Source organism: Octodon degus, unplaced genomic scaffold (genome assembly GCF_000260255.1).
Source record: "Octodon degus isolate 3935 unplaced genomic scaffold, OctDeg1.0 scaffold00206, whole genome shotgun sequence".
Classification (NCBI taxonomy): Eukaryota; Metazoa; Chordata; class Mammalia; order Rodentia; family Octodontidae; genus Octodon; species Octodon degus.
In genome coordinates this window covers 936,594-947,130 of record NW_004524782.1, presented here as the reverse complement: position 1 = coordinate 947,130, position 10,537 = coordinate 936,594, and the positions used below count along the sequence as shown (strand labels likewise).

General features: G+C 51.6%; 1 protein-coding gene across 1 annotated transcript; it reads left to right on the top strand.

Annotated features, from left to right (window-relative positions):
• Positions 1-3,853: 3,853 nt before the first annotated feature.
• On the top strand, positions 3,854-7,899 carry Klk14 (kallikrein related peptidase 14). Its single transcript, XM_004644661.1, has 5 exons — positions 3,854-3,893; positions 4,666-4,837; positions 6,612-6,865; positions 7,064-7,200; positions 7,747-7,899. The coding sequence occupies exons 1-5, from the start codon at positions 3,854-3,856 to the stop codon at positions 7,897-7,899; spliced, it is 756 nt and encodes a 251-aa protein (XP_004644718.1).
• Positions 7,900-10,537: the final 2,638 nt, after the last annotated feature.

Sequence of the window (10,537 nt, the reverse complement as noted above, 5' to 3'; positions counted from 1 at the left end):
GTGCACCACTCTTTCCTCAGCTCATTCTCTTTTTCTTCAAGGATATAAGGCACTTTGGGAATATTTTTGGTCTAATTTGTTCACTATGGTTTTCCCAGGAGCTAGGAACATGACAGACAGGTGGGTAGGTGGATGGATGAGTGGGTGGATGGACTGATGGATGGGTGGGTGGGTGGTTGCGTAGTAGGCGCTCAACAAATATTGGTTAAAAGCAGGAAGAGGAGGAAAAGGAAGGTAGATAGGAGAGAGGAAGAAAAAGGAGGGAGGGAGCAAGCTAATCCACACAAAGAATTTAGCTGGATAAACAAAATGCCGTCTGTCCACACACGGAATATTACTCAGCCTTTAAAAGGAAGGGAATTCTGATATGTGCTGCAACCTGGTGGTGAATCATGAGCACATTATGCTAAGTAGACGAGGCCACGCAGGGAAGGACAAACGCTGTGGTTCCTGTTACACAGGGTACCTGGAGGTGCCGAGTTCACAGAGAAGGGTGGTGGTTTCCGGGGTCCGGGTGGTGAGGAAGTTGAAAGTGATTGTTTCCGAGGTGCAGAGTTTCAGTGGCGGACTGAGACAAAGCTTTGGAGAGGAGGACAGTAGCAATGGCTGCTGGACAAGGCAAAAACCCTTAGTGCCACGGCGCTGCACTCAAAGTGGTAAAGGTCATAAATGTGTGTATATTTTACTACAAGAAAAAGCAACATGGGGCTGGAGAGATGGCTCAGTGGTCTAAAGCACCTACTTAGAACAAGCTTAGCAAAGCATCAGGGACCGCGGTTCAATCCCCCAGCACCACATGCCAGCCAGTGCCGCCCCCTGGTGGGCTGAGCTGGCCACACACCACACACACACACTCTCTCACTCTCTCTCTCTCTCTCTCTCTCTCTCTCTCTCTCTCTCTCTCTCTCTCTAATAAATAAATTAATTTAAAAAAAAAAAAAGCAACAATCTTCTCACAAGCAATGAAAAAGAAGGCTTTGCGTGTCACCTGGCGGTGCAGAGCGCTGGGGAAACAGGGAAGCTTGTGTGTGTGCTGACGCTGGACACCCCCTGCTGTCCCCCACCAGCCTCCGAGCCCCGGCTCCGAGTCCCCAGCGAGAGCCCACAGGCCTGTGCTCCCTCCTCACAATTGTGCCCCCGCTCTCCGCTCATCGTGGGACTCGCCCCCACTGGCTGTCTTGAGCTCTTCTCTGCCCCGCACTGCCTTGGTGAACTCCTGTTCAACTGCAGCACTGTGGAGCTTTTTCTCTACACCCGGGGCCCCCTCAGGCACGGGATGCTGGATTGAGGCTCCCGCTGCTGCCGTGGCTATGCTACAAGGTGGCCTGTGTTCGTTCGTTCGTTCGTTCGTTCGTTCATTCATTCATTCATTCATTCATTCATTCATTCACACATTTATTAGCTGTGCACACATCGCCATTTCAGCACACCCTGGGGGTGGGCCGGCATGGCAGGCCCTGGGATTGAACCTCTGGCCCCTGCGCCTGCTTGCTGGTGCTTCAATCCGCTGAGCTATTTGGCCAGCCCTCGTTTTCTTTTTTTACGTATTTAGTACAGGGCTTACAGGGTCTCACTACGTAGCATGACTCATTGTGATCCTCCTGTTTTCAGCCTCCCAAGCACTAGGGTGACAGGCGCGCGCCACCATGCCCAGTCACAGTCACCATCTCAGCGTGCCCCGGAGGCAGAGCCTGCATTGCATGCCTGGGATCGAACCCTGCCGCTGCTCTCTGCCTAAGCAGGCACTTTAGTCCGCCGAGCTATCTTGGCAGGCCCCTAGCCCAGTTCTTTCTAAGGAGGAGAATCCTGTTTTGCTTTTAACTTTTTATTTTGAGTTAATTATGGACTCACCAGAAGTCACACATACAGGACGAGGACCCTGGTGTGCCTTTCCACACATGCCCCACAGGGGACATCTTGAGGATGCAGACCGGGGAGCTGTGTGGTTGCTGTGCTGTTACCTAAATCACAGGATTCCCCCAAAATTCACTTTTGGAGGCAGCTATTTGTGTGTGTGTGTGTGTGTGTGTGTGTGTGTGTGTGTGTGTGTGTGCACCCCTGCGTAGGGGGGAGTCAGTGTCACATTGACTCAGTGTGGATACCTGTCACCACCTCACCTAGACCCAGAACTTGCCTCACATGCTGGTGCTCACCCGAAATCTCAGAAGTCTGGTAGGCTGAGGCAGGAGGACCTCAAGTTTGAATCCAGCCTGAACAACTTAGAAAGACCTTGCCTCAAAATATACTGATAGAAAAGGCTGGGGATGCAACTCAGTGTGCGGAGGGCGGGATCCATCCCCATTACCACCCAAAGCCGCAGATGAGTGTACTGCAGGTGGGCTCCCTCGAACCACCCCACCCCATGTCCCCAGAGGATTCTATAGGTGCCTGGGCAAAGAAAGGCTGGGACTACAGCACCGCCTAGGAGGAAAGCAGCTGGGCACCGTCCCAGGGGAGGTGAGGGAGAGTGCCGGTGAAGCCGTCTGAGTCACCACGCTCATGGCCCAGGGTGGTGCTGCCCAGGCCCATGGACAAATTATGATCATTAGGGAACTGAAGAGGCTGGGGAAGGGGCTGTGGAGAGCAGCTCCCCCCAAGTCAGGGTGGGACCCTTGGTCCCCGGGCCCCCCGCAGGCAGGCTGGACCTGTTTCCCTCTCTCCATTCCACCTGTTATATCTGGCTTTCTGTCCTCTCTCCCTGGGTCTCCAGCTTGTGTACGCTACTTTTCCCCACCCCTCTGCAGGCCCATGTTAGGGGCCACCATCCCGGTGCTGGGCCTCCTCCTCCTCCTCACTGAGCCCCTAATCCTCACCACTAGGACTAGGAGGACCCCAACCCTCAGGGCCTCCCACCGTCTCCCACCTGTTCCTTTCTGGGCTCCATCTCCCTCCCTGACTTCCGCCAGCTCCTCTGTCTGTGTCCCCTTTGCTGGTTGGCACCACTGCTCCCTGAGCCAAGATCACCTGCCTGTGCTGTCCCTAACTTTCTTCCATCTATCACTAGTTCCTTCTCCTCCTGTCCTTCTCCATCACCACTGCCACCACCTTGGTGGGCAGGCGCTCTCTCTGTCTCCCTGCCCATCCAGACTACCTCTCAGGTGTCTCTGGTCCACTCCCTCCCTGTGGCTTCCTCTCCCCCACCCCAGCCCATTTACATTTTCTTCCCCTCCATCTCTTCCCCTCTCCTCCCTGTCCTCCACCTCCATCACACCTCTCACAGTGCCTGTATTTCCTTCCCTCTGGTCGCTACCATCCTACCTTACCTCCCCTTCATCCCACAGCCTCCCACTGTCTTATGCTTCCTGCATCTCAGCCCCTTCCTCCAAGCCCCTACCCCAATTCCACAACTCCACCACCGAATCTAAGCTGCCTGGACAGGGTACCCTCCCGTCTGCCCCGCCCCAGGGTCGTCCTTCCCAGATTCCTTCCAGATTATAGCATCTTCCAAGGGCGGGTTCCTGTTAACTGTGGCAGATTCTCTGGCCAGACAGGGGTGGAAGGGCAGGGGAAGCTGGAGTTCTGGCAGGGACACCAGACAATAAAAATGGAATGTCAGAAGAAGGGCGGTGGGGGGGCAGGGCCAGCTGCTCAGACCGGGAATAAAAGGCTTTGCTGACCTGGGAAGTGACACCATCTCTACCTCCTTCACGCACAAGACCAGAGGGATTGGAGCCAGCTCAGCATCCTCCCCGTGGGCCTGCCCTGCCCTGGCTGTCTCTAGCCTCTATCTCTGTCCTGGCTCCATGTCTCTAAGGGTCGGGGTCTCCTTGTGAGTGGCCTCAGTGCCAGGTTCTCTTGTGAATTCCTTCTCTCCCACTGTCTCTGAATTTGCCAATCCCTAGCCAGCCCCAGAATGTTTCTTCTGCTGTCTGCACTCCAAGTCCTGGCTGTAGGTAAGAGAACAGTGGGGTGCAAGGTGATGGGCTTTGGGGAGCACAGGTGAAAGGCTTTGGGAGTGGGACTGCTCAGGGGCAGCATGCAGAGAAAGACTAGGCTGGAGGCTGAAAGCCTGAGTCGGGGAAACAGTGGGAATGGTGGGGCTGGGGGCAGAGGCCATGGCAGGAGATCGGGCAATAAATAAGGAATCAGAAAAAGGACTGAGGCCCTGCGTGGGTGCTATCAGAAAGGAGGTCCTCGGCGCGCTCCTGGAGCCCGACAGGGAAGAAATACAGGAGAGGTGGTTTGTGGTAAGCATGAAGGTGAGGGAGTGGGGCGCATGGTGGGTGGGAGTGGTGCTTAGTGACTGCAGGAAGTGGGGATCAGATCATGGATCCTGGGGGGCCGCATGATATGGGGAGGCTGCAGAAGAGACTGGAGATCCTTGGGCATGTTGTGGAAGGCCTGGAGGGGCATGCAGCATGGTGAGAAGTGGGGCTGGAAAGTACTTGTGGGGGAGTGGAGTCCAGGGCTGTGGGTGTTGCGGTGGCTGTGACCCAACATTAGAAGCCATGAAGGAGACTTGAGGGAAATGCCCCAAATCCCCCTACTTGTCTTAGGGCCATAAAGGGGGAAATATTTCATATATATTATGTTGGTGGGGAAGAAAGAGGAGAGTGGTTGAGGGGTTCGACTGGAAGGAAGAAGCTTGGTTGGCTGGGCATTCTGTTGAGCTAGGGAAGGAAAGCCTTGGCCTGCTTTCCCCATCCCATCCCTGTCTACTCCTAGCCATTGCCCAGAACCCAGGGGATGACAACAAGGTAATTGGAGGCTATTCCTGCATCCGGAACTCCCAGCCGTGGCAGGTGGCTCTCCTGGCTGGGGCTGGACGTCGGTTCTTGTGTGGAGGGGTCCTGCTGTTGGACCAGTGGGTCCTCACCGCCGCTCACTGTGCCCGCCCGTGAGTGCCCCCCTTCCCTGCTCCTATCCCAAGTGAGCTTTAGGCTCTGTGGAGCCCCAGAGCTGAGCTGAGAGTGCAGAGCCCTGGGTAGGACCCAGCGCAGTAGCTGGCTCTTGCTTTTGGATCTAGAGAAGCTCTTAGAGTGAAAGATAGAGCTTGGAGTATGGAGTCCATAGCATAAATCTTGAACTCAGCCTAAGTTCTGAAAAGCCAGGCAGCACCTTGGAACCCACATACCTGCAGGTCCATCCATATTGAGATTTAGAACAGCCCATTCCAGATTGGTGCTTGAGTCTAGGGCACAGTCTACATTCGGAAACTCAGAACACTACCTGGAACCCAAACCCCGGGTCAGAAGATGCAGTCTAGACCTAAATCCAGAACCACTTTCCAGCTGGATCATGTGACTGAAAGATTAGAGCCAAAACCTGGTCCAGGTCTCGGGCTTAATTCAAAATTCAGTCTATAGCAGCTCTGCGAGAAGCCTAGAACCCCGACTCCAATCTAGAGTTTAAATGCCACAAGTCATATGGTAGCCTGAAGCTCCGTAAGAACCCAGAGCTCCTCCTAGACTGGGGCTCAAGCTTAGAACCTAGACCCCAGCCTTAAAGTCAAAATACAGACTAGAGCCCACCCAGTGCTAGATCTAATAAACTGGATCTAATGCCAGAAGCTGAAGCTAAGTCTAGAACCTAGAGACTATAGCACACATTCTAGAATATAAATCCCAGGTAAAAATTACTCTCTAGATCCCTAGCTTCACATCATAGCCTAGAGGTCCCTCTGGACTCTTGAGCCCACTGAAGGTCCAATGCTCAGACCAGCATAGAATCAAGAACCCAGATTATAACCTTAAACAATTCAATCTGAAATAATCTGTCCTATGAAGAAGAGTTTAGGCCTATGGTTAGAACCTTGAGCCCAACAAAGTCACAGATTTCAGGCTATTGTCTAAAACCCAGACCAAGCCTGGGCATGCGCCTGTAATCCCAGCTCTTGAGAGGCTGTAAATAGGCAGATCACTGTGAGTAGGATCTAGTAGTGAGACCCTGAACACCCTTCCTTAAAATACAAAATAAATAAATAAATAAAACCCAGACCATAAAAGCTTCATCCAGAACCCAGAGCTCAGCCTAGAAATGAGCTCATGTGAAAGCCTGTGATCCTTCAGCTCATGCCGCAATTTACCACTCGTGTAGAATCTTCATTCCACCCTGTAACTGAAGCTCGCCCCACAACCTAGGACCCAAACCCAAGCCTCCAAATAAAGCCCTCAGTTCATCCAAAAAGGCAAAGCTCACATCAGAATCGAGAAATCATGCTACGATCCAGATGGGACCTAGAATCCTGATCCGAGCCTAAAGTCACTACCAGAACATGGCTAAAATGAGAGCCCAACATAGTTAGGGTAGAGCTGACTCCACAGTATCAATTCTGATTTAGAGCCTGGAGCCCTAGCCTAGCAGTCTTATTTAGAACTTAAAGCCTAGAACTTGGGGCTCTGGAACTAAGTCAAGAATTGCAACCATCACTTTATACCTAAGCAAAGAGCCAGAGCACAGCCCAGGAAGAAGGGGCTCCAGGAGAGACTGGGCCCAGAGAGAATTCACAAACCCAAGAGAAGGCACGAGAGGCCAGAAAATTCTCAGCCTGGGGTTGGGGGAGGAGGAGTGAGCTTAGGGGAAAACTCATCTCCGAGGGAAAGGGAGTGGGGCTGGGAGGGAGTCCTCAGGCCTGATTGTAACCAGCCTGACTCTTGCGGGTCGTGGGCCAGGATCCTTTATGTTTCCCTGGGCAAGCACAACCTCAGGAGGTGGGAGGCCACCCAGCAAGTGCTGCACGTGCAGCGCCAGGTGCCACACCCAAGTTACAACGCCCGGACTCACGACAGCGACCTGATGCTGCTGCGGCTGCGGCAGCGAGCACGCATAGGGAGGGCAGTGAGACCCATCGGCCTGGCCCGGTCCTGCGCCAGCCCCGGAACATCCTGCCTTGTGTCAGGCTGGGGCACCACATCCAGCCCTATAGGTAAAGACAGCTGAATCTTGGAAAGAGGGGCCTGGACTCCAGGGTTTGAAGGAAAAGGCGGGGCCTGGTCCCGGAGTCTGCGGGCGGAGGCGGGGCCTGGACCCAGAGTCTGGGGGAGGGGAGGTAGGCGGGGCCTGAACAACCAGGTCTTAAAGGAAGGCAGACCCAGTCACAACCGTTGGTGCCCCCCTCTTTCAGCCAGGTACCCTAGTGCTCTACAGTGCGTCAATATCAACATCTTCTCAGATCAAGCTTGCCAGCAGGCCTATCCTAACGCCATCACTGAAGGCATGGTCTGCGCTGGAGTCCCCCAGGGCGGAAGGGACTCTTGTCAGGTGAAGCCAGGGTGGGAGTTGGGCGAGGGGTTGTTTGTGGCTGGACCTTTAGTACCAAAGGAGCCCAAGAGTGGGAAAGCCTGTGAGGTGGTTGGGAAAGGAAATGACAGGGATAGAGAGTGAGAGCCCTGTGCCCCTCGCACTTATCCCTCCAGGCCTCAGTTCCTTGTCCTGAGGGAACAGCACTGCTTAGGGTTGGTGGAATTGGATTCAAGGGTCCATGGAAAGGGCCTAGAGTGGTGGCCCCAATAGTGGAACCTGGAAAACTGTGCTGCACCTCTGGAAACCTCAGTGTATCTCTAGGAGGGGCAGAGATGGGGCAAGATGAAAAAGGCACATACAGTGCCCTGCAGCTCAGCAAAGACAGGAGGAGCCCTGTAAGACGCCAGGGACGGGGGGCTAGCACAGAGCTGGGGAGACAGACGACCACGCAGGCCCAGTGAGAGGGAGCTGCGGAGCGCCGGGGAGGATGGTGCTGTCTCCGCCTCCCTCCCTCCCTGTCCACACCGTGTCTCCATCTCTGTCCCTCCCCCTCCTACTGCTCAGGGTGACTCCGGGGGCCCCCTCGTGTGTGGAGGACAGCTCCAGGGGCTCGTGTCCTGGGGGATGGAGCGCTGCGCCATGGCTGGCTACCCCGGGGTCTACACCAACTTGTGCAAGTACCGAAGCTGGATCCAGAGAACGATGCAGGGTCAGTGACCGTAGACAGAGTCACTGTTCATCGGCTGGCCCTGTGTGTGCCCCCAGCCCCCTGCTTCAGACCCAGGGGCTTAGCCCTGCATCCTGACCCTCACTCCCAGTTCCAGCCTGTCTCCCAGGGCAGTTGTTCAGGTCTTCTCTCCCTACCCCCACAGTGTCACTGCCACTGCTCAGGCCTCTTGGGCACAGAGGGGAGGAGCCCAAGCCCCAGCCTCACAACCATCTCAACACTCTTACTGTCTCTAAAAGCCAAGCAAAAAAAAAAAAAACAAAAACAAAAACAATAAAATACATGTACCACCAAACTCCATTCCTTTTTTCACTTAGCTTCCTGGAGAGCCTGTGCACAATGGCCCTGGCTGCAGCTCCTGGGGTCCAGTGGCCCTCTCCTTCCATGCCCAAAGCTCTGTGGTGGGGCCTGAATCAGGCCCTCAGAGCCTCCTCTCCTTCTCTGCCGAGGTTCAGCTAGGAGCTGCTCTATTTCCAGAGAAATTGTGCAGCGTAGCCCCACCTTCCCCAGCGCGGCCTCAGAGGAAGGCAGGCGAGCTCATCCCCTCCTGAGGCCAAGTCCCTGGAAGGAGAGCTGAGCACAAGCCATTCAGAATCCCGGCCCTCAGTGATCTGGACTCCAGCCAAGAGCAGTGGTGCTTGCCTATCATGCCCACACTCTAGAAAGCTGAGGCGGAGGATCTCAGGTGGAATGTCTCGATGTGGGCCTTCTAAGGAATCTCCATGGTGATTTCACTAGTGGTTGTACTGTGTGTAGGCCCACAGCCTTGCCAGCATGCTTTATTACTGGATATTGGCTCTCTGGATGATGGCCAGATATTCCCCTTGTAGATATCTTCCTAAGAGTTAAAGACGTCCTATTATGGTGATGTCTGCAGGCCCATGTGTGCAGCACAGTTCCTAATAGCTAAATCTTGGATGCGACCTGTCCACCTGTAGATAGAGGAATGAGTAAAGAAAGTGCAGTGTTTATGCACAATAAACTCCTCCTCCACAAAAAAGGATAGACGAGTCATGTGTAGGAAAATGGATGTGCCTTGAGACCACAGTGTGAAGTGAGATAAATCAAACACACAAGCTTACATATCAGGTGGCTTTTCTTCTGTAAGAAACCCAAATTTAATTATTTTATTTTTTAACAAGAAATTAACAAGGTACTACAAAGATAACAATACGCAATGTATTAATTATTGTAACTGTCTTACTAACCTGTTTTGAAACTGTCTCATTGCTACTTCTTTATCAATAAAATTAATATACAGAAAGATAAAAAAAAAAAAAAGAAATTAACTAGGGCTGTGCAGATAGCTCAGCGGCTTAAGCATCTGCCTGGCAAGCACAAGGTCCTGAGTTCAATCCCCGGTTCCACAAAACAAAACAAAAAAAAAAAAAAGAAGAAAGAAAGAAAGAAAAGAAATTAACAATGCTTGTCATATTACATAATGTTGTCTTTCAATCAGTGGTTTAGATGATCTAATATGAGCATGCAAAACTGGTCTTAAAAATTTATAAGAAATTAAGTAGAAGAAGAAAAAATTAAGCCTTACCTGCTCCTTCCAATAAACCAGCAGAAATCAGCAGTACAATTATCCAAGCCATCCTGCGTATATACAGAAATGTATCTTCCTTCCTTCCTTCCTTTTTTTTTAAACATTTTTATTTAGAAATTACCAGAATCTTTTTTTTTTTTAAACATTTATTTATTTATTGTGTGTGTGTGTGGCCAGCTCAGCCCACCAGGGGGCGGGGCTGGCTGGCATGTGGTGCTGGGGGATTGAACCGTGGTCCCTGTGCTTTGTGAAGTTTGTTCCAAGTAGGTGCTTTAGACCACTGAGCCATCTCACCAGCCCTTTCTTTCTTTCTTTCTTTCTTTCTTTCTTTCTTTCTTTCTTTCTTTCTTTCTTTCTTTCTTTTTTTTTCATCCTTTTCTTCTTCCCAGTTAGAAGTTCAAATTTTGAATAAAGAACTAAATAGCAGGTAGATAAAGGGAAGTAGGGGGTGGGTTGTTCTCAAGGGATGAAGAGATGGAGGGAAAGAAACAAGGAATTAAGGACGTGTCCTGTACACACACACCAACTCCACGCAAGGGGCATAAGCATTATGTCCTGCATACGCACTGAATAGAAAATAATTATTCGGGGGGCCAGGGAGATGGCTCAGTGGAATAAGTACTTTCCTGGCAAGCACAGTGGCCTGAGTTCAATCCTCGGTTCTGCAAAATAATAATAATCATAATAATCATGATAATAGTTATTATTATAATAGTTATTATTATTATTATTATTATTATTATTCAACATCAAGTTTAAGACATACCAGGTATGCACAAGAAGGTATAAATGTACACATAAAGGAAAGCAAGGCTGTATTTTCTTCAAGAAACGTCCAACCCAGTCAAGTGGCATTTTACATAACGCATTCATTGATGTAGCTTATTCATTTTTTCTGCTACTTGTAGCTGGGTGACAATACACACCTGTAATTGTGCTAGAGATGGGCTATAGTGACAAAGCATAAATGTTTGTAAAAAGGAAGATCACGGGGCTGGTGAGAAGGTTCAGTGGTCTAAAGCACCTACTTAGAACAAGCTTGGCAAAGCACAGGGACCACAGTTCAATCCCCCAGCACC

Excerpts from the sequence above, each read along its gene's own strand:
- Klk14 (XM_004644661.1), top strand. The coding sequence starts at position 3,854 with ATGTTTCTTCTGCTGTCTGCACTCCAAGTCCTGGCTGTAG. Across the intron at positions 4,838-6,611 it reads GCCGCTCACTGTGCCCGCCC|GATCCTTTATGTTTCCCTGG; the intron begins GTGAGTGCCCCC and ends GTCGTGGGCCAG. Across the intron at positions 7,201-7,746 it reads GCGGAAGGGACTCTTGTCAG|GGTGACTCCGGGGGCCCCCT; the intron begins GTGAAGCCAGGG and ends CCTACTGCTCAG.